Source organism: Prionailurus viverrinus, chromosome B2 (assembly GCF_022837055.1).
Source record: "Prionailurus viverrinus isolate Anna chromosome B2, UM_Priviv_1.0, whole genome shotgun sequence".
Taxonomy (NCBI): Eukaryota; Metazoa; Chordata; class Mammalia; order Carnivora; family Felidae; genus Prionailurus; species Prionailurus viverrinus.
Window position 1 is genome coordinate 116,060,788 of NC_062565.1, and position 24,915 is coordinate 116,085,702.

Genomic DNA, 24,915 nt, shown 5'->3' on the forward strand with positions numbered 1-24,915 from the left:
TCTCCTCATCCATCCCCTTTGTCTTATAGTTTAGGGTCAGTCCCACCCCTGTGACTTGGACTAAATAATTGTATTTATTATTTGTTAGAGAAGTATCGATCATCTTCACAAAAATAGTGTGGTAGATGCTGTAGCAAACAAAGATAAACTAGATGGGCTCTGATGGAACAAAAACTACAAATGATTTCAGTAAGAACAGAACTTGAAAGAAAAGTCCAAATGGAAGGGCACCTGGGTGGGTCAGTCAGTAGAGCATTGTACTTCGGATCAGGTCACGATCTCGCGGTTCCCGGATTCCAACCCCCAGGTCCAGCTCTGAGCTGCCAGTTCAAAGCCTGGAGCCTGCTTCACATTCTGTGTCCCCCCCTCTCTCTGCCCCTCCATTGCTTGTACGCGCATGTGCGCACACTCTCTCTCTCAAAAATAAACATTTTAAAAAATACTTAAAAAATAAACTTATTAAAGAGAAAAAGGAAAGTCCAAATGGACATGCAATTAGATTGGACCTCTTTCCTTCTTCACCTGTGTGATGAGTAACTGGCACCGAGCAAGTGATTCCATTAACAGCTTGGCATTCACCAAATAAGCTATGATCCCACTCCATACTTGTCCCACATATTATGAGAACAGCTTTCTTCCACATGACAAAATTCCAAACTGTATGTCCTTGAAAATTAAGTTGCACATCCTTTGTACATATTTCCTCAGTTCCTATCTTACCTGCATAGACTTAATAACTCTCTCTGAATAACACTGCTTATACTCTGGAAGCCCGTGTACAAATGTTCTCTACTGGACATTCCAGTTTTCTCTCCACACGCAACCATACAACTTTGGACACTTATGGGAGGTAGTAACCTCTCTATCCCCAAGTGGATGAGATCAAAGAAGTGTGTAGCTGTACTGGTATCCTGCGGCCCCGAGGAGAGACCCTAGTTTAGGATAGAACACAAAACTATGGATTGCAGAGGGAAGGACTGGAAAGAACTTTGATCTTTCATGACTAAATGAATCAATCCTGAAAACTACATCCATACCCTCCAGGTACAAAAGTCAGTAAATATCCTTATTTTTAAGCTAGCTTGTATTGTCTTACAGAGGGAAGTATCAACAACAATCCAGATCCCTATTGTTTGAAACACCAAAATCTGTTTGACAGGTCCACCTCACTGAGTAAGATTGGATTCCGACACCCACCGTACTTACGCTACAGCTAGAGGTCACCAGTATTCAGTAGGAATAGATAAAATTATTAAGTGAAGTAAGTCCAGAGCATTTTGATGATGGCTGATAGTTGGCACTAAACTTTAAAACTCAAACCAACAACAGAGACAAACAAAAACCTTGTATTTTTCACATTAAATAACTTAAAAGGTAATGAGTTTCACAGATAAAAACACAAGAAAAGGGTAACACATAGGAATAGAAATCGAGCATCAGTTGGAGCAGACAGAGAATTTTACAGAAGTTTCTTGTGGGTCAGTTGCTTAGAAATGTAAATGGACCCTTGATTCAGAGAGGTGGGGAAGAAAGAAGATGGTAAATGAGGTAAAGGATGAAAATCTGTAACATAACTTAGGCTACAAAGTCAGTGTTTTTAGTTTGAAGCTTGTAAACACCATTTCAACCTGTAGTTCACATTTTTACACTTCAATTTTGTAGAAACATTGAGCAAAAACATCTGCTCTTTATCTCATTTCTGTAAAAACTTTTTGTCAATAAAGACTGGCTTCCACAAGCTAAAGACATTATCATTACTCAAAATGATCTGGAAGCAATGCTAAAGTCATGACAAAGTAAATTCTGCTCCAGCATACTTTTTTTCTTTACTTTTCTTTTCTTTCTTCTTCTGGCTGTGGGAAAACAGAGATCAATACTCTTCAACGCCAGAATTTTGCAGTGAAATTTTCATTTGTACCTAGCAAAAGAGCCTTAAGCATGCCCTGTCACTTTCAGTTTAGGAGAAAATGCACTAATAAACTCTTACCCTTGGGTCATTTTTGACAACAGGCAATACTATGCCAGGTCTTATTAAAGACGATTCATATCACTGCCCCCAAAATTTCCTTTAAAATTACCATCTTTTGTATCGAAGTAACAGGATGTCAGTTTTAAAACTGCCATTGAGAGACAGGACCTGTCACCATAGTTAATTCTCAGCACTGTTTTAACACCAGGACAGCTGACCCCAAAGTGTGGGTGTTTTGGTTAACAATATTTATTCGGTGGTTATCCGCACAAACAAGAAAACTTACTGCTATACGTTAGTTTTCAAATAAAACAGCAAGCAAAGTATCACTTGTAAGTATTAGATACGTGACAACTGAAAATATGTTGAAAAGAAAATAAAACTGCTAAAACTATCAAAATGTTTCTAAAATGTTAGCAGACTCTGGATAGCAAAATTCAAAGTATTTTAATCCAACAGGTCCCATGTAAAGTCTAAAACAAAATTATAGATTAAATGGCAGAACTTTCTTTAAAAAAGAAAAAAAACAGCCAAAGTTTTCTATGAAGTCCAAGGATCCTCCTTTTATGAATCATATCGAAATACTTATTCCACAAGTAACGCTCCTAGGACAGCCATAATACATTTGTCGCCAGGTAGAGAAAACCCAGCTTTGATAAAATGATAAAATCTACTCTTTGATTCAGATAAACAAGAGAGATCCAGTAATGCCAAAACAAATCTCTTCTAAAATACACAGACATAAAACAGCTCTATGAAAAAAAGGAAATATAGCTCCAAAAGGGAGCACCTGGATAAAAGCTTCAACTCTGCCTTCTATAAACTGTTGCATACACCATAAGACCACTTCTTCACAAAATGATATATGCTTATCTAAAAATACACACAACACCACACATACACAAATAACTTGAAGGTATTCAGAAGGTCACTAACGGCACTATTAAAAGCCAGCAGCTCCTTCAGTGGCTGTAGCCAATGCACACAGGCTACCATGCAGACACAGTGAGCATGACTCCAGGGCACGCCCACCTTCCTGTAGCCATAGCATGCTAACCACTCTGGAGGCTACCCTAGGACACCTTCAGGCTTGCCAGAGTAGGCTCAGGTGACAAAGCTGTTGCAACAGGCTCAACGGAGAGGAGCACACAAGCATCTACGAGCATAAAAACTGTCCACCTGAACACTGCCTGAGCACTGAACACTGAAACATTATCGTATTTCCCTATTATTCAGTTAGCTGGGGCTGTGACTTCATGAACTGAAGCACAGCCTATCAGCTGACTCTGGAGACACGAGAGAAGTTTTATTTAAAATAAGTCGTATCGAATCTACAAAGGTAAACTTTTTTAATGAGCTGTAAGATGTCTCAAGACAAAAGCATTATGAAGGGCTAGTAACATTATAAGATAAAGCTGTAGCGGAAAAGAATGAGCCCAGCATCAGGAGTCAAGAAATGCAGGGTTAAATTTTGGTTTAGCCAATTATTAGATTTTTGTGGCTCTGGGCAGTTATCAAATAGTCTGAGTTTCAATTTTCTTCTCTCTAAAGTATTAAAGGTTAAAGTATTAAAATCAAGTAAATCTTGAAATAAAGTAGGTAAAGACATTCGATGTCAAGGATTGAACATAGATTAACTTGAATATGGATATATCTCATGTTCTGCTTCCAGCCTCTGGGCCTTGACATGTGCCTTGTTCTCTGCCTGGCACTTCTGTTGGCACTGCTTTCTCTTGTCCCTGCCCCCACATCCACATCCCTCACCTGGACAACTTTTCTCAACCTTTAGATCCCATCAAAGAAGACTCGCTCACAAAGACCTTGCTTGATGCCTTGGACAAATCTCAGTCAAGGTTAGACTTTCTTGTTAGGATCTCCTAAACTTCTTAAGGAGACTTAGGTGGTTTATAACTATTTACATTTGTGTCATTATTGACTGATGCTGGAGTCTATTCAACGGAGCTGCATTTCATCAACATTTTCACATAGGAAAATAGATTACCCATTTTTAAGGGTTCAGCTCAACTGCCACCTATTAAAGAGGTCTTCCAGATCACCCTTGCTAAAATATTCATCTCCATCATTTTGAGTGTTTGTTTTTCTTCATAACACATACCATAACTTGATACTATATCTCCAGTATTTTCCTATAGAGTATACCTAACATACCTCAGTGTTGAACTCCACAGGGTCAGGGACTTTGTATTTTATTTACAATTTTATCTGCACAACCTAGAACAATGTATGGAATATATCAGGGACCCAATAAATTTTGAACGAATTTAATACACATTTTGCACTTGTATCGTTTCTCCAGTATTCACCACAGGTACGTACTGACACGTCATATTCCTTACAATTCCTCTAGTAACTTTAGTATTCAAGGATATTAAGGAGGACCTCTTAGGAAGTCTAACTTCCTAAGATTCTCTAGGGGAGCAGAATTGGTGAACACCTACCACTGGGTTTTGATACTGTTAAAGTTTACAGGTCCACATGGAGATAGGAACTCAACCTTGACCTCATGGCCACAATGCTCTGTGGAAGAGCAAAAGTAGTATCTGTGCAACTATTTTAAGCAGAGAAAGCAAGTCTAAAATTAAAATGCAAACTAGATGGTGACAATATGGAATAAAGTGTTTTATATGGCTAGCCCTATGAGAGCTTTTAAAAACAGATCCCTTTCTACAGAAAACACTGCTTAAAACCGTGTGCAACAAATATACAACAGTCTTATTTTCCCTTAAGACATTAGCAGAATTTTTATATGTTATAACTTTTTGGTGACTTGAGACAAGGAGCACCAGGTTTAAAAATCAATCAAAATACCTACAAGGTGCCTTTGTTCTAACAAAGACAAGCTGTTTCATGAAATAAAAGCAACTTTACCTCTTACGATAAGTTGAGCAAAATTGGACACACCGGAGCCTCGTTCTGACTGAGTTACACAGCGATACAAATCCTGGTCAGTTTTGGTCACTTCCTGCAATCTAAAGGAAGCAGCAAATCTTCTGTGATTGATGTTCTTGGTCTGGGCCACTGGTATATCTTCTCCGTTTCGTCTCTGCAAGCAGAAACCAAGCTTTAAAAACAGTTTCTTAACATTTCCATAAATCTAAAACATCTTAGCAACCAGTATATGTGATAAGTTATTCTTGTTCCTAAATTAGGAGGAAAAGGTCTATGTAGCCCCAACAAATTTTTACCATTGTAATCCAATCCAAAACAAAACAAAAACAAACATGGAAATAAATATTGGCATCCTTTAAGAGTATAGCACTGACATTATAGATTACAACTCTTTTCCATAGAATTGTTATTAGCTCAGAGTGTATGATGAACAGAACAGTTAATAGCCCCACGGCATATAATTCACTGCTCTCCTTTTCTGGAGGAGCTCAATGGGAGCTTCTTTTAGCCCTTACACTCCATTGCATGTGCTATAATAGGTTTGTCTCCATGAGAAAATCAAGACCACGACCAATGCATCTTAGTATGCTAAAAGTGTAGTGTATAATCGACCACAGAATGACAATAAAATACTGAAGAATAATTTAGAGTCAAACAAAAATCTGTACTCTTTGCAAACTTTATCTCTTTGGCATTAATGACAGCCCATTTATACCGTTTAAGAGAAGTAATCAAAAGAACCTAAATGCTAATAGCATATCTGTCAACTTTCAAAATGAAATACTGAAAAGCATATTTACAATATCAGGGTGTCTCACACAAGACCAGTAAGTGTAAACTATAAAGGAAATGGTTGAAAAATTCAACTATAATAAAATTTATAACTTCTATATGTTAAAAGGCATCATAAATAAAGTGGGGGAAAAAAGCACACCACAAACTGTGATATTTGTCGTGGAAATAATCCATCAAAAGATAAATAGCCAGGTTATGTAAAGATCTTCAACAATTCAATAAGAAAAAAGACAAACAACCCCATCAAGACATGGACAGGCTATAAAAAGAGAACATGTATATGTCTAATAACCATGAAAAGAGATCCTCAACCCAAATTTTAAAATATCTATATGTCAAAGATAACACAAAGGACAAAGAAAAGCCGTAACTACGAGAAAGGGTCATGATCCTTAACTTCATGTGTTGTTGGTCAAATGCTAAGTATCCCTGGTATCCTTTCATACTAATAAAACATCATTTCATACTACTAGATACAGGAAATAAAGCCCTTACAATTACTAGTGGAAATGTAAATGCTACAGTCATTTTATAGGATAATATGTTACTATCCAGTAAATTTGAGGATGTATATACCTTGGCACCCAGCAATTCCCCATCTGCATTTCTACATCTGAATCTTTTTGCATATGATAAGAATGTTGAACTCAGAATTGTTTCAATATGGGAATACTTCAACATAGGAAAGATCCAAATTTTCATATCCATCCAATAAAATACAATATACAAGTTTAACTGTGCAAACTCAGACCAGCAGTATCCTGGTAAAATGCTGAATAGCTAGTTCTTAACCAAAAATATAAAGTGTTGATTTGTATTGTGTCTCAATTTCTGTAAACATTCCCACTATGGTCACTTTCAAATTACCAATATAATGTCACTTGGCTCCTAAAATTACTGAAAAATTAGCAATTGGCAATCACAACCAGCTCCCTGATTCCACTGATTCAAGGTACATGTATACATGTTTAAATCTCAAAAAAAAAATCCTTAACAAAAATTAATTATATGAAATGAAAATGCAAAATGTCAATTTCTTTTAAATTCAGTGGTGGATACATTAGTGGCCATCTTACTGTTTTCTGTAATTTTTATAATTAAAATACTTTGTATTTTTTTAAAGGAGTAAATAGTAAAGGGATCATTATAATACTTCAGTATTTTTTTTTTTTTTTTTTTTTTTTTTTTTGGTGAGAGAGAGAGAGACCCACCTACTCCATGATTTTTGCACCAAGATCTCTGACTATCCCCCTGGTTAATAAGGAAGAGAAAATGAAGCTTATATTCAGAAGCCCTAAGATATAAATCCGTAAAATCAAGTCTAAATTCTCTTTCCCTACAAACCATGTAAAAAAATATCCATTACATATGCAAATCTCAGGCTGCCCTTTTCAACTATCACATCACTTGATATGATCTTTCCAACTGGAAGGTGCTTAACACTCATTCTACCTGCATACACTCTCAGTCTTCTTCCTCTAACTTACCCTCCAGTACTGCCCTCAACCTTCCACCACCTTCTTCTCTGCCATTTATACTTCTCAGTTCTTGTGCAAGGCCAGCCAATTCCTGTGGCCACTCTGCTCTCTGAATTATCTTGTGCGGGCACACACACACCCATGTCTTTTAATGTCATGGCTTTCAAAAGCCCATCTTCTCTTGTGAAGATGTTCTAAGTCCATGTAATGTTTCCCTCTCAATAATCATTATTTCATCTTTCCATCTTAATTGTCATTCATCTCAGGAAACCACCTTCCTCCAAACTTTTCTTAAAGGGGGGCATCTTTTCTCCTATGGCTTTACTCTCCTTCAGGGAAGGCCATCATTATCCAGTTCCTCCCTTACAGACCACTCCTCCACGATTCCACTCACCAACCTCTCAACTTCTGGCATTCCCAGCATGCCCACGTATCATTCCCATCACAGTTACCTACCAGGCAAAATTGTCCTCTCAACCATAGTCCTGTGAACATTCTCAGCGATCCCCAAACTCACCTGGGTCTCAGTGATGCCGGACAGCCGCTTTTACTACCTGAAAACATTCCTGTGCTTTAACAGTTTCCTCTACAAGCACAACTGACCATGTGTTCTCCCATTCCTTAAATTGTCTGCATTTTCAATGTGACCTCATTTGACCCTTTACAACCAGTCATCAAAGCCTCAAATTGAATCTCTTCTAATACATACCCCCCTCTCTATATAAACCCTTTTACTTCTTTGTATACTGAAATCATGTTAAAGGTAGGGCTTTAACTCTTACTATGTATATATTTTTTCTTCTATGCCATCATATATATTATCTTATTTAATAGGTGATTGAGTTCTTGGTTAAAATGAATTAAATTTACTGATATTTTTAAAGACAAAAATCGTGTAAGCCCTCCTGAGGCTTTTATATATTATCATAACCAAAATATACTAAACATTGACTTAAAGTAATGATAAGGGGAAGTTACATAAATACAGAACCTCAAGGATATCTAGAGATCAGTTATGCCAAACTATTTCTGAACAATACCTTAACTTACATGGGGCACCTGGGTGGCTCAGTCACTTAAGCATCTGACTCCGGCTCAGGTCATGATTTCACAATTCATGGGTTCGAGCCCTGCATCAGGCTCTGTGCTGACAGCTCAGAGCCTGGAGTCTGCTCTGGATTCTGCGTCTCCCTCTCTCTCTGCCCCTCCCCCACTCACACTCTATCTCTGTCAAAAATAAATATTAAAAACAAAAAAACAAAAAAACCCTCAGCTTAGAGATGTTGATGGCCCTGCTTTAGGAGATCCAAGAGTACGCAAAGCTTATTACATTATGTTTCTATTTGTGTTTATTAATATACTAAACTACAAAATATATATGCTTATATAGGATGCATATTATTTTTATAATTAATGACTACAGTAGACATACATGCTATTTACCCTTAAAATAACTATAACTATTCATTAAACGATTATACTATCATAATATTCAGGCTTGTCTTCAATAATCATTTAATAAATGCCTCCATGTGCCTGATGCTATGTATGTTATTGCCTTGGTTCTGTCATTGCTATCTCAAAACCACCTACGTGATGGTTATTTACATTTAAAGATCATAAAATCAGGATTCAGAAAGATTAGAAATGTGATACGTAGCCTGTTAGTAGCAGGCTTAAAACTCAAAACCAGGTTTGATGACACAAAATCCAGAAGTATTTCCTCTAAACTAAACGAAAGCTGCTTTTTTTTTTCATTTACATTATAGGTCCAGTCGAAAGAATTGATTATTTGTTGTAAAGCCTTGATCGATGCATTGTACCATGAGAAATATAACCTACTATACTAGACATTGCGTTATTTACTCAGCTTCCAGTAATGCGTTACAGTTAAAAGTGGCAATTGATGACATGTACATTTCAGAAGTCAAAAGTAACGATAACTTTTCTCTTATAATCCAGAATAATAGGTCTTTGCCCAAGTACAAGCTATCAATTTAGCAGGGTGGGCAGCACTATGAAGGAAGGAATAAGAAGTAATGTTAAATCTCTTTCTTATGCGTCAGTGTTTGCACATAGTTTTCTGCTTTTATATTCTTCAGTTCCAGATTCTTTATCCTGCTTTGAGTTTTTTATATGATTTTGCCATTGCAAATATCCCCAACTCTACTGAGAAATGAACCACAAAATTATATGATCCAAGAATTATAAGTTAGCACTTTGCCTTTTTCTCTCCCCCACTCCTCTTGTCCTTGTCATGCCTTATTTGCAGTGTCTCCAGTGCAGGTTGCTGAGACCTGTCACTTACCAAACAACGTTAGGCATTACAGTCCCTGAGTACCATTACTCCTCTATTTAACTAAGTAAGCTTCATCATGCAGGCCGCATGCAGTGTTTGACAAATTCAGTTCCTGGCATGGAGTAGTATAGTGATAATATTGGTTAATTCTCAACATCTATAATAGCCAGGTTACTTTTTAATGTTTATCTATTTATTTTGAGAAAGGGGGTGGGAGAGGGAGAGAGAGAGAGGGGAGAGAAAATCCCAAACAGGCTCCACACTGTCAGTGCAGAGCCTGACACGGGGCTCAATCTCACAAACTTTGAGATCATGACCTAAGTGGAAGTTAAGTGTCGGCTGCTTAACCAACTGAGCCTTACCATCACCCCCTATAACAGCCAGTTATTAATTAAATGTCTTGCTATTCAAAATGTGATCTATAGACTAGTAGCATCAGAATCACCTGTCAAATTGTTACAAGTGTGAAGTCTAAAGATAACTCTAGACCTACTGAATCAAAATCTGCATTTTCATAAGATCTCTGGGTTATGCATCAAGATACTACAGCTTAAGACATACTCGTAGAAAACAATCATGGGCGCCCTATTCCTATTAACAGGGAAAGGTCTAAAAATGGCTGTGTACTCATACTGGCCAATGAGATATGCCAGAAACAGGCCAAGTCACTTCCAGGAAGGTTCTCATACTTCTAGAGAAGACACAGCGGGTCCTCTTTTCTTATTCTCCATGTTATGCTTAAAACTAGAAGAGTGGAACTTGCCCATGTGAGAGAACCCAACGTGGGGGTTAAAGCTGACACATGGAGGATGGCACATCAAGGAGAAAGACATAATCAAGTTCTTGATCAAGTTCCTGAAATGGAAAGAACAACTCCTAGAGCCCCCTTCTTTCTGGACTTCCTGTTAAGAGACATAATGCACTTGGTTTCATATTACTTTCAGCTTGAACTGCTAAAAGTTAGTGCGGTACAGTTAAAATATGATAAAGTTTGTCTCAGCTTTTCTTTTCAAAGCTTGAGGAATAAAATTAACCCAACTTAATTTTAAATTAAATAATGTGTCTCTTAAACTACTTACAGGGATTATTTCATTCTATTGATTAGAAGAAAATATGAGACTACGTTTATGGTTTCACTTATTTTTCACTGCCTTTCTTGGGCACATGATCATATATATGCCCTCCATCTTCTAGAATTGAAGAAACTATGAAGAGACTATTTCCCTACATTTGGTATTGAGGTTCCTGTTGAATACATTAAGTAGACTGCATATGATTTGTCAGTACATGCCTTTTGTCCAAAATTAATCCCAAAGTAAATCTGCACAATGTAATTAAGTAAGGTTAAAGTGAATCATACAACAATCCAGCCAAATTAATTCCAAGGAACTGAGGGTTCCTCACCAGACTTGTTTACCATATGAATGTTTTTTCTCTCTCATAAGCCATGTTTATTATTATTATTATTATTATTATTGAACAATTTAACCAAGAATTTTAGAAACACAAAAAAATTTTTATGACAAAATTAAGGGTTTAAAAGTCTAGATGTGGGGCGCCTGGGTGGCGCAGTCGGTTAAGCGTCCGACTTCAGCCAGGTCACGATCTCGCGCTCCGTGAGTTCGAGCCCCGCGTCGGGCTCTGGGCTGATGGCTCAGAGCCTGGAGCCTGTTTCCGATTCTGTGCCTCCTTCTCTCTCTGCCCCTCCCCCGTTCATGCTCTGTCTCTCTCTGTCCCAAAAATAAATAAACGTTGAAAAAAAAAATTAAAAGTCTAGATGTTTCTAAAATTAAATCATGTTATTGTCTTGAGAAAAGCACTGCCTTATATCCACTAGAAATTATTATAGTTTCAATAGCTTAAGCATTTAATAAGAACATAGTGTTCTTCTAGGAAAATTACACTAAAATGACAATACTAAGTTTAGCAAAGTATTTATTATTTGGCAATGAAAGGGCTGAACAAGGTGAATGACACTGGACACAGAAAAAAAGAGAGAGGAAGTAAATATAATTCTGATAAAATGCAGGGTAAAATGTGCTGGGGGTAACACATCATTAGCCAAGAATCAATCATTAGCCAAGTTTAATAAAATGTAAATTCAGTTATTAAACAAGAAAATGGAAATTTTAACCTACAAAGCATTGGTATTTTTGCAGCAATCAGAGAAGGTGACCAATATGAGGAACCACAAGAAGGGAGGATCAGTAAGTGGACTGAACCATGCCTGGTGGAGGATGACATCCAGGTTCTAAATCTGAAACAACCATTTATTAGCTCCACAATTTCTCATTATTTCTCACATCTCTACCTTTTTAACTAAAAATGGGGGTATCTATTTATACCTGCTATTCAACACAGATGTCAAGAATATTAATGAAATAATTGTGCAAAAGTTCTAACTGCAAATCCTGACAACAGCAATATTATGAACATAATAATCAAAACAATACCTAAGCGAGTAACACATTTAGTAACTGTGATGGTCTTTCGATATGTCAGCTTGTCTAGGCTACAGTCCCAAGTTATTCAGTCAAACACTAACTGAGGTGTCCCTGTGAAGGTATTTTGTAGATGGAATTGAAGTCTATAAACAATAGACATTGAGTAAGGGAGATTTATGCAAATAATCTGGGTGATTATTAAATTAAATTAGTTGAACTGTTTTAAAAGCAGAGCTGAGATTTCCCTGAAGTAGAAGTAATTCCACCTGTAAATACCAACGTCAGTTTGCGCCTGTAGCACAGTCCAGCCTGCCCTTCCCAAGGGTTTGACCTGCAGACTTCTGACTTGCCTAGTCAGCCCCACAGTCACACAAACCAATTCCCTGCAATAAGTCTTTTTAGATTTTTTTTTAAAAAGTGTATGTGTGTGTATACACATATATGTGTGCTTTTCATGCTTGGACGCTGACTGATACAGATGATTTGTTACCAGAAATGCTTCTGGAGGAACAGATTTTTAAGGATGAGTTTTCTGATCTGGCTTGGTTCTGGTTTTCTAGAATTGCTTTCCTAAATCTGGTTAGGTTTAGAGGCATTAATAACTCTACTGCCAAAGATTAGTTGGCCATACGTTTGTGGGTCCATTTCTGGGTTCACTATTCTGTTCCATTGATCTGAATGTCTGTTTTTTTGTCTGTACCATACTGTCTTGATGATTACAGCTTTGTAATACATCTTGAAGTTCACGATCATGATGCCTCCAGCTTTGGTTTTCTTTTGCAGGATTGCTTTGGCTATTCAGGGTCTCTTCTGGTTCCATACAAATTTTAGGATTGTTTATTCTAGTTCTGTGAAGAATGCTGGTATTATTTTGATAGGGATTGCATTGAATATGTAGATTGCTTTGGGTAGTATTGACACTTTGTTAAATGTTTATTTATTTTTGAGAGACAGACAGAGAGACAGAGAGACACAGAGAGAGACAGAGCGCAAGCAGGGGAGGAACAGAGACAGAGGGAGACATAGAATCTGAAGCAGGTTCCAGGCTCTGAGCTGTCAGCATGGAGCCTGATGCAAGGCTTAAACTTACAAACTGTGAGATCATGACCTGAGCTGAAGTCGGATGCTTAACTGACTGAGCCACTCAGGTGTCCCCAGGGAGTATTGACATTTTGACAATATTTGTTCTTCCTATCCAGGAACATGGGCTGTTTTTCCTTTTTGTGTGCGTATGTGTGTCTTCTTCACTTTCTTTCATAAGCTTTCTATAGTTTTCAGTGTATAGATTTTTCACCACTTTGGTTAGGTTTATTCTTAGGTATTTTATGATTTTTGGTGCAATTATAAATGGGATCAATTCCTTGATTTCTCTTTCTGTTGTTTCATTATTGGTGTATAGGAATGCAACTGATTTCTGTACATTTATTTTATATCCTGCGACTTTGCTGAATTCATGGATCAGTTCCAGCAGGTGTTTGGTGGAATCTTTTGGGCTCTAGATAAAGAGAATGTGTGCGTGCATGCGCGTGCGTGCGCACACACACACACACACACACACACACACAAATAGAGTATTACTTGGCAATCAAGAAGAATGAAATCTTGCCATTTGCAACCACATGGACGGAACTAGAGGGTATTATGCTGGGTGAAATTAGCTAGTCAGAGAAAGACAAATATCATATGACTTCACTCATATGAGGAATTTAAGACACAAAACAGATAAACAGAAGGGAAGGGAAGCAAAAATAATATAAAAACAAGAAGGGGGACAAAACATAAGAGACTCTTAAATACAGAGAACGAACTGAAGGTTGCTGGGGGGGTTGTGGGTGGGGGGATGGGCTAAATGGATAAGGGGGATTAGGGAAGACACTTGTTGGGATGAGCACTCGGTGTTATACCTAGGGGATGAATCACTGGAATCTACTCCTGTAATCATTATAGCACCATATGCTAACTAACTTGGATGTAAATTAAAAAATAAATAAATAACATTAAAAAAAAAGAAAGAAAATAACTCTACTGCCAGTAGTAAGGAAGTCACTGTTAGTCCATGGCATGATGTAGTAAAGAGATGTAAAATATTACCATTAGATATTCCTAATCAAATACCTAATTCCTAATCAAATAGAAGGTAAAGTTCTGGATGACCATGTATTTGTGACCTTAGAACATTTTAGACAAACTACTAAATATAAATAATGGGATTGGCTGGTTGCTTCAAATTGCACTGGACAGAACGCAGAATATAAAGCATGCAAGTTTATAGTTATAAAATTATCCCAATCACAGGAAGAGGGAAGTGGAATAAAGCAAGGAGATCCATACGATTAAACTATTATATCTGAGGGACTCTGGCATGTTGGTGGAAGCAGGATAATTTTTCACTCTTTCTGAAACTGCCACATAAAAACACAAAACAACAAGAGAGAGGAAGAAAAGAAAAGATCCAGACAAAGTGGAGAGGAGAACAAAATCAAGAAATCTCAGAAAGCAAGTGGCCATATTTTTAAACATAACTCACAGGAACATAAGAGGGATTCTTGAAATCAGGAAAGTTTTCCTGAACTCCACATCTCATTTTAAAATTTCAGGAAAACATATTTCACATAAAAGTGAACAACATAAAAGGCATCAAGGTCAAATCCAACATAACGTTATTATAAATTTAAAACAGAGTAAGGAGAAGAATATTACCCCCAGAATCTCAGAAAGTAAGACAGAAAAATATGCCCCCAAACAGATCACAACTGCAACCTAATATTTCAAGATGCTAAAACATTAAGAAAATTATTTATAATATGAAAGAGTAACATAAATTTAAATTAATAAAACTCATAAATGAGATGACAGAACTCAAGAAAAATTAGAAATGAAAGAAAAAAGTCACTTTAGAAATAAGATTAACTAGGGGCGCCTGGGTGGCGCAGTCGGTTAAGCGTCCCGACTTCAGCCAGGTCACAATCTCGCGGTCCGTGAGTTCCAGCAACGCGTCAGGCTCTGGGATGATGGCTCGGAGCCTGGAGCCTGTTTCCGATTCTGTGTCTCCCTCTCTCTCTGCCCCTCCCCCGTTCATGCTCTGTCTCTCTCTGTCCCAAAAATAAATTAAAAATGTTAAAAAAAAAAAGAAATAAGATTAACTAGAGTAAATAAAATCAACACAGATGATGTTTTAAGCAAAACAGAATGTGGGAAAAAAGGAGATTTTCATTTAAAATAAAGAGAATAAAAAGGATTTCAGAGAAAGTGACTATTGATGATATGCAAAGATCAAACATACAGATAACACAAGTCCACACAGAAGCAAGGGGAAAAAAACTACGAAAATAATATTTAAAAGCACCTTCTGAAAATTAAAAGAAAAATGTTTTTAAAATATATAATGAAAAAACACACCACCTACTTGAGAATAGTAACTCAGAATGACTCACAGTAATATGTATTCTGATCAAATTAGAATCTTTAAAAAAATAGGAAAAAGAATCCTTTGAATATCCAGAAAAAGCAGATAGATGATTTATACGGAAACATAAATTATCAGACTTTGATAGCAAGGCTTTATGCCTGAACAAAATGAAGTAACATATTAAAGTTACTCAAGGAAAGAAAATGTGAACAAAGAATTTCATATCCTGCAAAACTGACTTAAAAATCAGGGGCATAAAACAAACAAACAAACAAAAAACAAAACAAAACAAAACAGGAATCAAGGGCACATATAAAATATGATCAATATCCAAGGACTGAAGGAATATTAATTCCATGACCTATTCTTGAGGAACCTACTAGAAAATGACTTTCAAACAACCAGTTACCGGGAAGACATGACATATAGACTGATGGTGATTAAAAACATAGTTACCTGTAGAACTAAGTTAATAAGGGTTATATGAGACAGTATAGCATGCACTTATATGCTAACAATAGAGATATAATACAAGTATTCAAAATGCCATCAGATTTTATAAAATGAGTAACTGTGGAATATTTTAATTCTCTTTTCCCCTGTGTCATTGAGAACAGAGAATATTCGCATGGAAAAAAGAAGCTGTAACTGACAAATTGTAATAGAGACAACATTAAGTGAAAATCTTTAGGCTTAAATTTGAAATATCCAAAAGACTCATAGGTATGTTATCTTTAAATACATATCTTCCCTTAGTTCTGTTCACTTAAAAGGTCTAACAAAATGAGTATCCTTGCACATCCACATCATGGTCCTGAAATTCAATTTCTCACTAAACCAAACCAGGGCACTAAGTCTAGAGAAGAAAATGTACAAGATCACAGTGGACCATCTCATAATATCAGACAGCAGGAAGCTCCTAAAAATTGCTGAGTCATATCAGAAGGACTCTGGAGTCAACTTGAAGAGGTTCTCACTGGCCAAAGATGGGATACTTTGGGTCTTAATACTAATAATAATAGTAATAATTACAATGAACTGAAATCAAATAGGTAAAACCATGAATTCATAATAACAACAATAACAAGAACAACAATAAAAAACAGAAGAATCTGTCACCAGAGAATGATAAGGAATCAATTCATTATATTGAAACCCAATAACTAAAGCAAAGATTTGAGTATTTAGCCTCCTTTTCCTTAATGAACTATGTCACTGGGAAGCAAAAGGTAGAGGAGAAGGATCTCATCATTAAACTAATACAAAATAAATAATAGAATTAGAAGATCAGAATTTATAGCCTCTAGGAATGAATATAGGCATTAAGCACAGATGGCTATGAAGAGAGAGAGAGAGAGAGAGAGAGAGAGAGAGAGATTTTGTACCTCCTATAATCATATGAAGCACAACCTCTACTGTTGCCAAAGAATCAAACTTGACTCTGGATCTGGCTGCCAATTTACAAAAAAATTCAGAAGAACATGTTGAACCAAGGAGGACATTTCTGTGCAATCAGTAAAATGCAGACTGAGAAACTACAAGTCAAATGGCCTGGGTGCCTCAATAGACAAAATGTGAAGAAAAGGGACAGAGGACAAAACCACAGATTAAAAGAGACTTTAAAAAACTTACTTTAAAAATTAGATGAGACTAATCTAGAGTCTAAGAATGTATACAGAATGTATACAGAATACTAATACAGAATACTAATCTAAGAATGTATACAGAAGTGAAAAAAAAACACTATGAAGAAACCTATGAGGGCTAAAAGCAATGAAAACCATTACTTGTAGAAGTGACGGCTGTCTCAGCTGTGGCTGGGATTGAGCCTTTGTAAAGAACCCCTAGAATGGATAGCAAAGTCCCTTTCTTATCCTTTGTGGTGTGTACCTTATAAAATTCATTCAGTCATAGTTTTTATTTTTGTACAGTTTCTATGTTTTGTGCTACAATAAAATGACTTTATAAATATTAAGTCTTTATATCAGATACTTTTCATAAAGAAGAAACCCAGCCTGCTACCAGAGCTTTCGTGTTGTAATACTGATCAGAAGAAGTCAATGGAAAGTTGTAAAGTGCTTGATGTGACACACTTAGAAAATACTCTGAAAGGGCAGCTCTAAGAACAACAGAAGAGTATATTATTCTTGCGCAGAAAAAGCAGTAAATTGTTATTTATAGGTATCGATAAGAAGAAATCCTTGAGCTTCTATGACTGTCGGGCTTTTACAGTCATGCTCCAGGGATAGATAAGAAAGATAGAGTACATTCCACACATTATTCATTTTTAATCAATTATGTAATCTGTAGACAACAAACTCAAGAGTTTATAAATTATTGAGGAAGGAAAAGAGTGCACCATATCTTCAAGGGATTGAACTCTTTATGGTAGGAAGCCACAAAGCCAACCAAAATGACCTCATGGATATTTAATAATCCTCCAAATTACATATGATTAAATGTTCTGAGCTCATCATTTACATACATACACACACAAAATGCCAAAGATAAAAGATAAACATTATACTCCATGATACATGGTCACTGATTTCACTTCAAGACCAATAGCCATAATTCTTTGTATAAAGCCATGAAGTAAGAATATGATGCCCTGAACTCAAACCAATGTGCTGAAGAAAAGCAGACTGACCAGAGTGATAGCTTAGCTACCAAATGGTCCGTAGTCTCTCTTTTTTTTTTAATTTATTTTTTTTAATATTTATTTATTTTTGAGACAGAGAGAGACAGAGCATGAACGGGGGAGGGTCAGAGAGAGAGGGAGACACAGAATCCGAAGCAGGCTCCAGGCTCTGAGCTGTCAGCACAGAGCCCGACGCGGGGCTCGAACTCACGGACTGTGAGATCATGACCTGAGCTGAAGTCGGACGCTTAACCGAATGAGCCACCCAGGTGCCCCTTGGTCCATAGTCTCTTAAGTAGAATAGAAATAATTGTAAATGAGCATATATACAGGAGAAACAAAAAGGCACTACTGCTTAAATTAAGAATAAAAGGAGACAATTAGAATTAAATAGGAGGCTAGTGTTTATCAGTTTATAAAAAATAGAGGGAAGCACAACAGACATGGTTAACACTCCTCTCAGACACTACTCCTGCTCTGTTTGCCATAAGGTACAGAAGAAGCCAAGGCTGAAACACCAACAGCCTTCCGTGGATCCCAGGACCACCCAGAGATTTAATTTGGTGGCAGCTTCAAACTGTCTTCACAAACTTTTATTAAAGCTAAAGAGAGCCAAAAGGAATGGGAAGGTCTCCTCACCTTTCACTCCTATCTAGGATAACTTATATGCAGTTATGAAGGTAGAAAGAAAAACAATAAACAAATGGGTCTAAGAGACAAATCAGTTCCAAAACAGAAAATGTGGAAACAAACTCACTGGCTTTAAAAAATAAACTTTTGAGGAAATTTAGAAAGCTGTCTCGATCATTTCACTCACATCCTCCCTAATTCTGTCACCTGGCATGATCCAAAACTACTGTCTTCTTTCATCTGTCCCTCTCCTCTACTAACATGTATTCCAACTGCACTGGCGTCCAATCTGGGCTCTCAAGACTTCATATCTGCACTGCTAACAGTGACTTCTTTCTGGCTTATGTTTTCATCATGGCCTAGTCCCAACCCTGACAAAAACTATATTTACTTCTGCTTCTCATTGTGAACTTTCCACTTCAATAAGATCCTTCTCCTGATGTTGCTGTCCCACCCCCCACACACACCCTAATCTGCAGTGATAACCATGCCCACTCAGACTTTGCTATTCAAGTCTTATATGCCCTTCAAAGACTCCATCAAATCTCTCTTAATGATTTCACCAAACATTTCAGTCTACGTAGTTCTCGCTCAACTCTGAAATAGTATCATGCATTGATTCTATACCGTCTTTTCTTCCTCGGTTACAAAGACATTTCTCTGGGCTGAAAGGATCTTAAAAAGTATTCAGCTTCATGCTTAAACATCCTCTACAGCTCTAGCAAGTGCTTATCCAGATTATGCTTGGATACTTCCACTAATTGTAGTTTTACTACCTCCTGGAATAGCTCATTCTAGGTTTCAACAGCCCTACAATTACAAAGTTCTCCCTTATAATCAGCTTATATCTCTCACCATATAACTTCAAACTGTTAGTTAGCATTGTACTTTAGTACCTATGCAGAACCAATTAAATCCCTCTTGAATAGTCCCAATAATCTAAGACTTTAAGAAGTTTGTTTCTCCAGTCTCCCATGACTCTCAAGATATATTTATACCATGTCCCTTCAGCCATTCTGATATCGTTTCTTCAACTTTATTCACTGCCCTACTAATTATATACTGCCTTTTGTTACTCTAATATTTTAGATATGTGCCAGCCCTCTTAAGGCCAATGACCAGACAATGTCAGGACTTCCATCAAGTCCAGAGAGTAGGGCAATTTTCACTATACCTCATCCCTCTTATTTATTTTTCTTTTTTTCCCCACAGTACTCAATGTAAGCTAGTCACAAATTACATGTTTAGTCAATTAGGCTTTGAAATATTTCTCTCAAATTATTTTTCAATGAATTGCCCACCGTAAACTCCATCTTTCTAGGCACGGATCAGTTCCTTCCAAGAATTTTCCTTCATTATAATAAATGCAAAATTATCAGACTTTTTTTCTCAAAAAGAAATAGTATCAGGGGTAGTAAAATCTCTTGTGGAGGTCAAATATGCTACAAATATCCGGGCATACGCATGGAAAAATACCACAGCATGGAGGCGTCAGAGGGAGCCTTGTGAACAATGACTGTGTGGCTTTGAAATTGTGTAGTGATATGTTTCACGAGCTAAAATTTTCATACTTTCAAATTAGGTCATTTTTTAAAAAATCATGCTTCTGATTTCCATTGCTTGCATGATGATATTCACATGCATTATAGGAATAAGACCATGCCATTTCCCTGGCTAGACAAAACACTATGTGTCCAGAAGTTTTAGACCAACCACTTTCCTTGATCCTCAGCTGACAACAATTGGTACTACAAGAGGTCAGCCTCTCTCTGGTTGGTTTTTTTTAGAACAATTGGCATCTCATTTTACTAATTTTACTCTCCAATTATTACTCTCAATCCATTGCTTGAATTATCTATTGCTCCATAAGGAATGACATTTCCTTTGGCTGAGAAACTAGCTGTATCCTACTACATTAGTGCCGATGAACCTCACCAAGTGCAAAGTGATGGCTGACTTGCCTGCTTTGGCAGGCCCACTGAGGAGGCACAGTGCCAGCACCTGCGGCAATTACTGACAGATTGGCCCAATTGCCACAGCTTTGATGGCAATCTGCATAGGATTATCAGTCATACATCAAACAGCCTCTCATTTCAATTCACCAAAACAAATGGTGTCACCAAATCTACCCACACAATTCTCTACTTTCAGTAACTCCACTGTTGAATTTCTCTGTCCAATCCAATGAAGCATGCCCGCCAAGCTCTGTAATGATGGATGGAGTCATTAGCATTTTAGTTTCTACATTGAACCTGAGGCCAAAGCATATGGTCAGACAGATGTTCCAGCAGTGGGCTCTATTTGATTTGCCATGTAGGTGTCCACTTATACTGGACCTTCAGAGAAGAATACTAAGTCATAAGTTACAGTCCAACCCTGTTTCCAATTCTTTTACATCCTCAGAATTTATAACATGTTCTGAAGACAGAACACTCAGAACATGCTTTATTCTATATTTCAGCATAGATTAATGATTAAAAATTACCCCCGAACCTAATCAAATAACTTCAAATGGACAAGATGGACAAAAATCCAGGTTAATGTTCACAGGCTATTGCCATCTATGGCTTGATTAGTACTGCCAGGACTGAGGTTATGTGATAAGATGTATCACATACTTTTCCTCATTCATGGTTTATTGAGGCAAACTGTATATTCAGAGAATTGGATGGTTCTTAACATCTAACAAATGTATATGTACCCAAAGACTCAACACACCAATAAACATATATGAAATTAACATTACCCCCCAGCCACATCCAGTCTATCCTCATCCCCCACAGTCAAATACTCTTCTGATTTCTATCACCGTAAATTAGTTGTGTTTCTTCTGGCGCTTAATATAAATGTAATCACACAGTTTGCACTCTCTTCTGTCTGTGCCCTTTCTGAAAACATAATATTGCTGAGATTTATCCATATGGGTACATGTATCAGTACCTCATTCTTTGTTATTGCTCAGTGGCATTCCATTGCTTGAATGAACCACACAGTGTTTACCCGTTCTCCTGTTAATGGGCATTGGGGTTCTTTACTGTTCTTGGTTATTATGAATAAAGCTGTTATAAACATTCTTTTACAGGTCAGTTTTGAACACATGCCTTTATATCTCTTGTGTAAATACTTAGGAGTGGAACTGTTGTGTCATAGTCACTTTTTGCCACCATTACTTTATTATTCATATCAGTAAGCACTGCAACAAAAGGGCAAGACTAAAACTTTTAACTTACAAAAATGTAGGTTAATTTTTCTCTTTCCTATAAGTATCTGACACTTCTCAAAAGCATAACCAGTTGTTTTTAATATTTTATTTCAGTATAAAATTGTCCATTAAAATTTCATTAGTGATCTTATTTCCTATAACCTATGTTTTTCCATAAGCCTTAAGTTACGATCCACAAATTCTCTACCACTAGGGGTTCCTTGAAAACAAAAAATAGCATAGTTCTAAAACTTGTTGGAAGCACTGAAAAACATCTGTTCAAGTGGGGAAAAATTGCAAATCGTAACCTGACAACAAATGTTGTGCTTGTATCTAGAATGCATGCTAGTTCATTGAGTTTTACGATCAAAAAGGAATTTGGAAATTCTCTACAAGCGACTAAAGTCTTAGTACCTTTTCCAACATAAATGAACTTCATAACACACTATTTTAAGCTATGGCCAAGAAAAGCTCATAATTTTACCATACCAGTAGCCTGTTGACACTAAATAGACTTCTAAAAACAGTCATCCATATTGTTCTATGCATCGGTAGTTCACTGAGCTTGTACAAGGAGGTTAATTTGGCTATTTTGTCATTGTTTCCTAAATGTCTAGAGTAAATGACCTAATTCTAAGACCCTGTAATTATACAATCTGAGATCTTACAGAAAAGAACACTCCCTAAAGATACATCCAGAACCACTATGATATATACCTTATGAATTATCCTACATTAGCTCAGGTAACTCAGATTCTTGCTTTTCGTGCTCTGTTTTTTAATTTACCTAATTTGTGTGTCATTTTAAACAATAAAAATGATTGACATATCAATTGTAAGCTAAAGACAATAAACAAGTGAGAGATTTATTTTTTAATGTATTTCCACACATAAATTATTTTAAATGTCAAACACTATCAGGTTATTATGGTTAAAGCAGTGTTTTGTTTTTCCTTTAAGATAGAAAGTTGGCTGCTTTTCTTTGTTTGGGTTTTGTTTTTGTTTTTGTTTTTGTTTTTTACCCCATACTTAAACATTTAACAAGTGAAGCTTAATACTGTATAATGTAAGTGATTTGGAAAACATAAAGGGTCAATTGCCATTTTTTAATTACACCTACACTGCAAGCGTAACAGCTACTCAATTATTCCATTACTTTTGTGACAGGATGCAATGACTTTTCATCTGGAGTTGCTTTCAGTTGGGTCTCAGTACTGTCAGCAGATAGGTTAAGCAATTGTTCTCATAATGATACTTAATTTTAAGGGACCATTTTTACCCATACACAACTAATAAACAATTTCACATTCTTCCATCAAACAAAAAAGGTAATGAAGGCTATGTCTTAGGCCATCAAAAAAAAAATGTAAAGACCTAGTTTAGCATTTTATAGCTGGAAGGGATCTTAGTTTCTATCCACATCTCCTTTTATAATTAAGGAACTTGAAGTCCAGAATAATTCAATGAATTCTCTACGCCCATACAATTAACTGGGTTGGAAGGGCTAAAGGGTTCGAATTAAGGTTCAAATTAAGAGTTGGGCCTCCTGATTTCTCGAAGTTGTTCTGCATCAAGCAAACATGACTTGACATTTATTTGTATGGGTTGGCTTGCAGATTCCTTATGGAATCAAGATTCTTTCTGCTTTACTATATTTCTACTACTTGAAGCAAATGAAATTTTTTAAAGTTACTGGCCACATTCTGATTGACTCACCATATGTTTATATACAATAACTAGTCGACTAAGGAGTTGATAGTTTCAATGTTTCTTAAACGTGAAGAATGATTTACAACAATAACTTAAGGTAAATTAAGTGGTGTTACTGAAAAAGTAGAAAAGCTTTTTAAAAGAATAAGGTAAATATGTACACTGCTGAGGAATTGGATAATCTCAATATCAAAACAGAAGAGAAATGCAAAAATTCACCTTAGGACATGTAAAGAGAAGTGGAGAAAAGTAGAATAGAGGTCTCACAGAATATTTTTATCTCACATCTTTCTTTATAAAATGGCAGAGGGAATATTTTTAAAAACTGTAATGAAATGGGCCAATCCAGAAAGTAGGAAACAAACAATAAACGAGCAGTATTTTGACTGCAACCCACTCAGACCAGCAGAGCCAGAATGTCTTTGTTGCCACAAGGCAGCTGGTGTCTGAGCACACAAAACCCTTTTATTTCAATGTCACAATAAATCCTGGGGCATAAAACCAGGGGCAGACTGCAGAGCTTGGTTCTCCAAGACAAGACAACATGGATCACAGCTAAAGTCAAATGCCAACTAATGTTCCCACCGAAATGGAAAAAATAAATAAATAACAAATTGATTAGAAAAAATGTCTAAAAACATTTTTTAAATTAATTGTTTAGGCTGAGAGAAAGAGGGATTCTGACTTGATGTTCAGCTGACAAAACAGACTGCACATTATACAATACCCTCTCCAGAAAGAATGATCTCATAATTCAGAATCTATAGGGGAAATCAGCATAAACACAGAAAAAAAAAAAGTAGGGGCATCATTTCCTTTCCACATATTCAGGATGATAGGCTGATACCAGCAAATCACGTGAATTATGAAAGTAGTAATCATTAGATTTATATGAGTACATCTGTTTAACATCCAAGTGGGTATGAGAATTTGATGAAATAACAAATTTATAACATCTAGCACAGTTTTAGGCCTTATACCAGATATGATTTCAATATTCATTTATTATAATCATGACCCCAACCTCCGGCAACTTAATGATTATTCTCAATACTAATTTTACCTCTCTGAGAATATGGTAAGTATGATAAAGTAAGTGCTGATATCTATGTTCAAGTCATTCTCAGGAATTTAAAATTCTGACTACTTAAGCCCCTTCCTTCATTCTGATGCAAACAGAACAAGAAATAATAATACAAAGGCTCAGAGGATATTATTACTTATATTTCTAGCTGCAAATATTTAGCTCAACAGTCATCTTTCCTACAGGACCAGGCTCCTGACTTTAGAGCTGTTCTTAGCCCTTACCCACCTCCCCCCCACCGCCTCCCCTCACCCCATCACTGCTGTAGGATTGGTAGATATTCTCTGAAGGCAAGTCCCATTCCTTACTCTATTGTTTTCTCTCTGATTTTTTCAAAGCTCTTT

The 24,915-nt window shown here is 36.5% G+C and overlaps 1 protein-coding gene across 2 annotated transcripts in view; it reads right to left on the reverse strand.

Annotated features, from left to right (window-relative positions):
* PTPRK (protein tyrosine phosphatase receptor type K) overlaps positions 1-24,915 on the reverse strand; it is a 556,609-nt gene that overhangs the window by 249,452 nt on the left and 282,242 nt on the right. For both annotated transcript variants that reach the window (XM_047859222.1, XM_047859220.1), the window contains exon 6: positions 4,859-5,033. In XM_047859222.1, the coding sequence (XP_047715178.1) occupies positions 4,859-5,033 (175 nt within the window). The remainder of the gene's footprint in view (positions 1-4,858; positions 5,034-24,915) is intronic.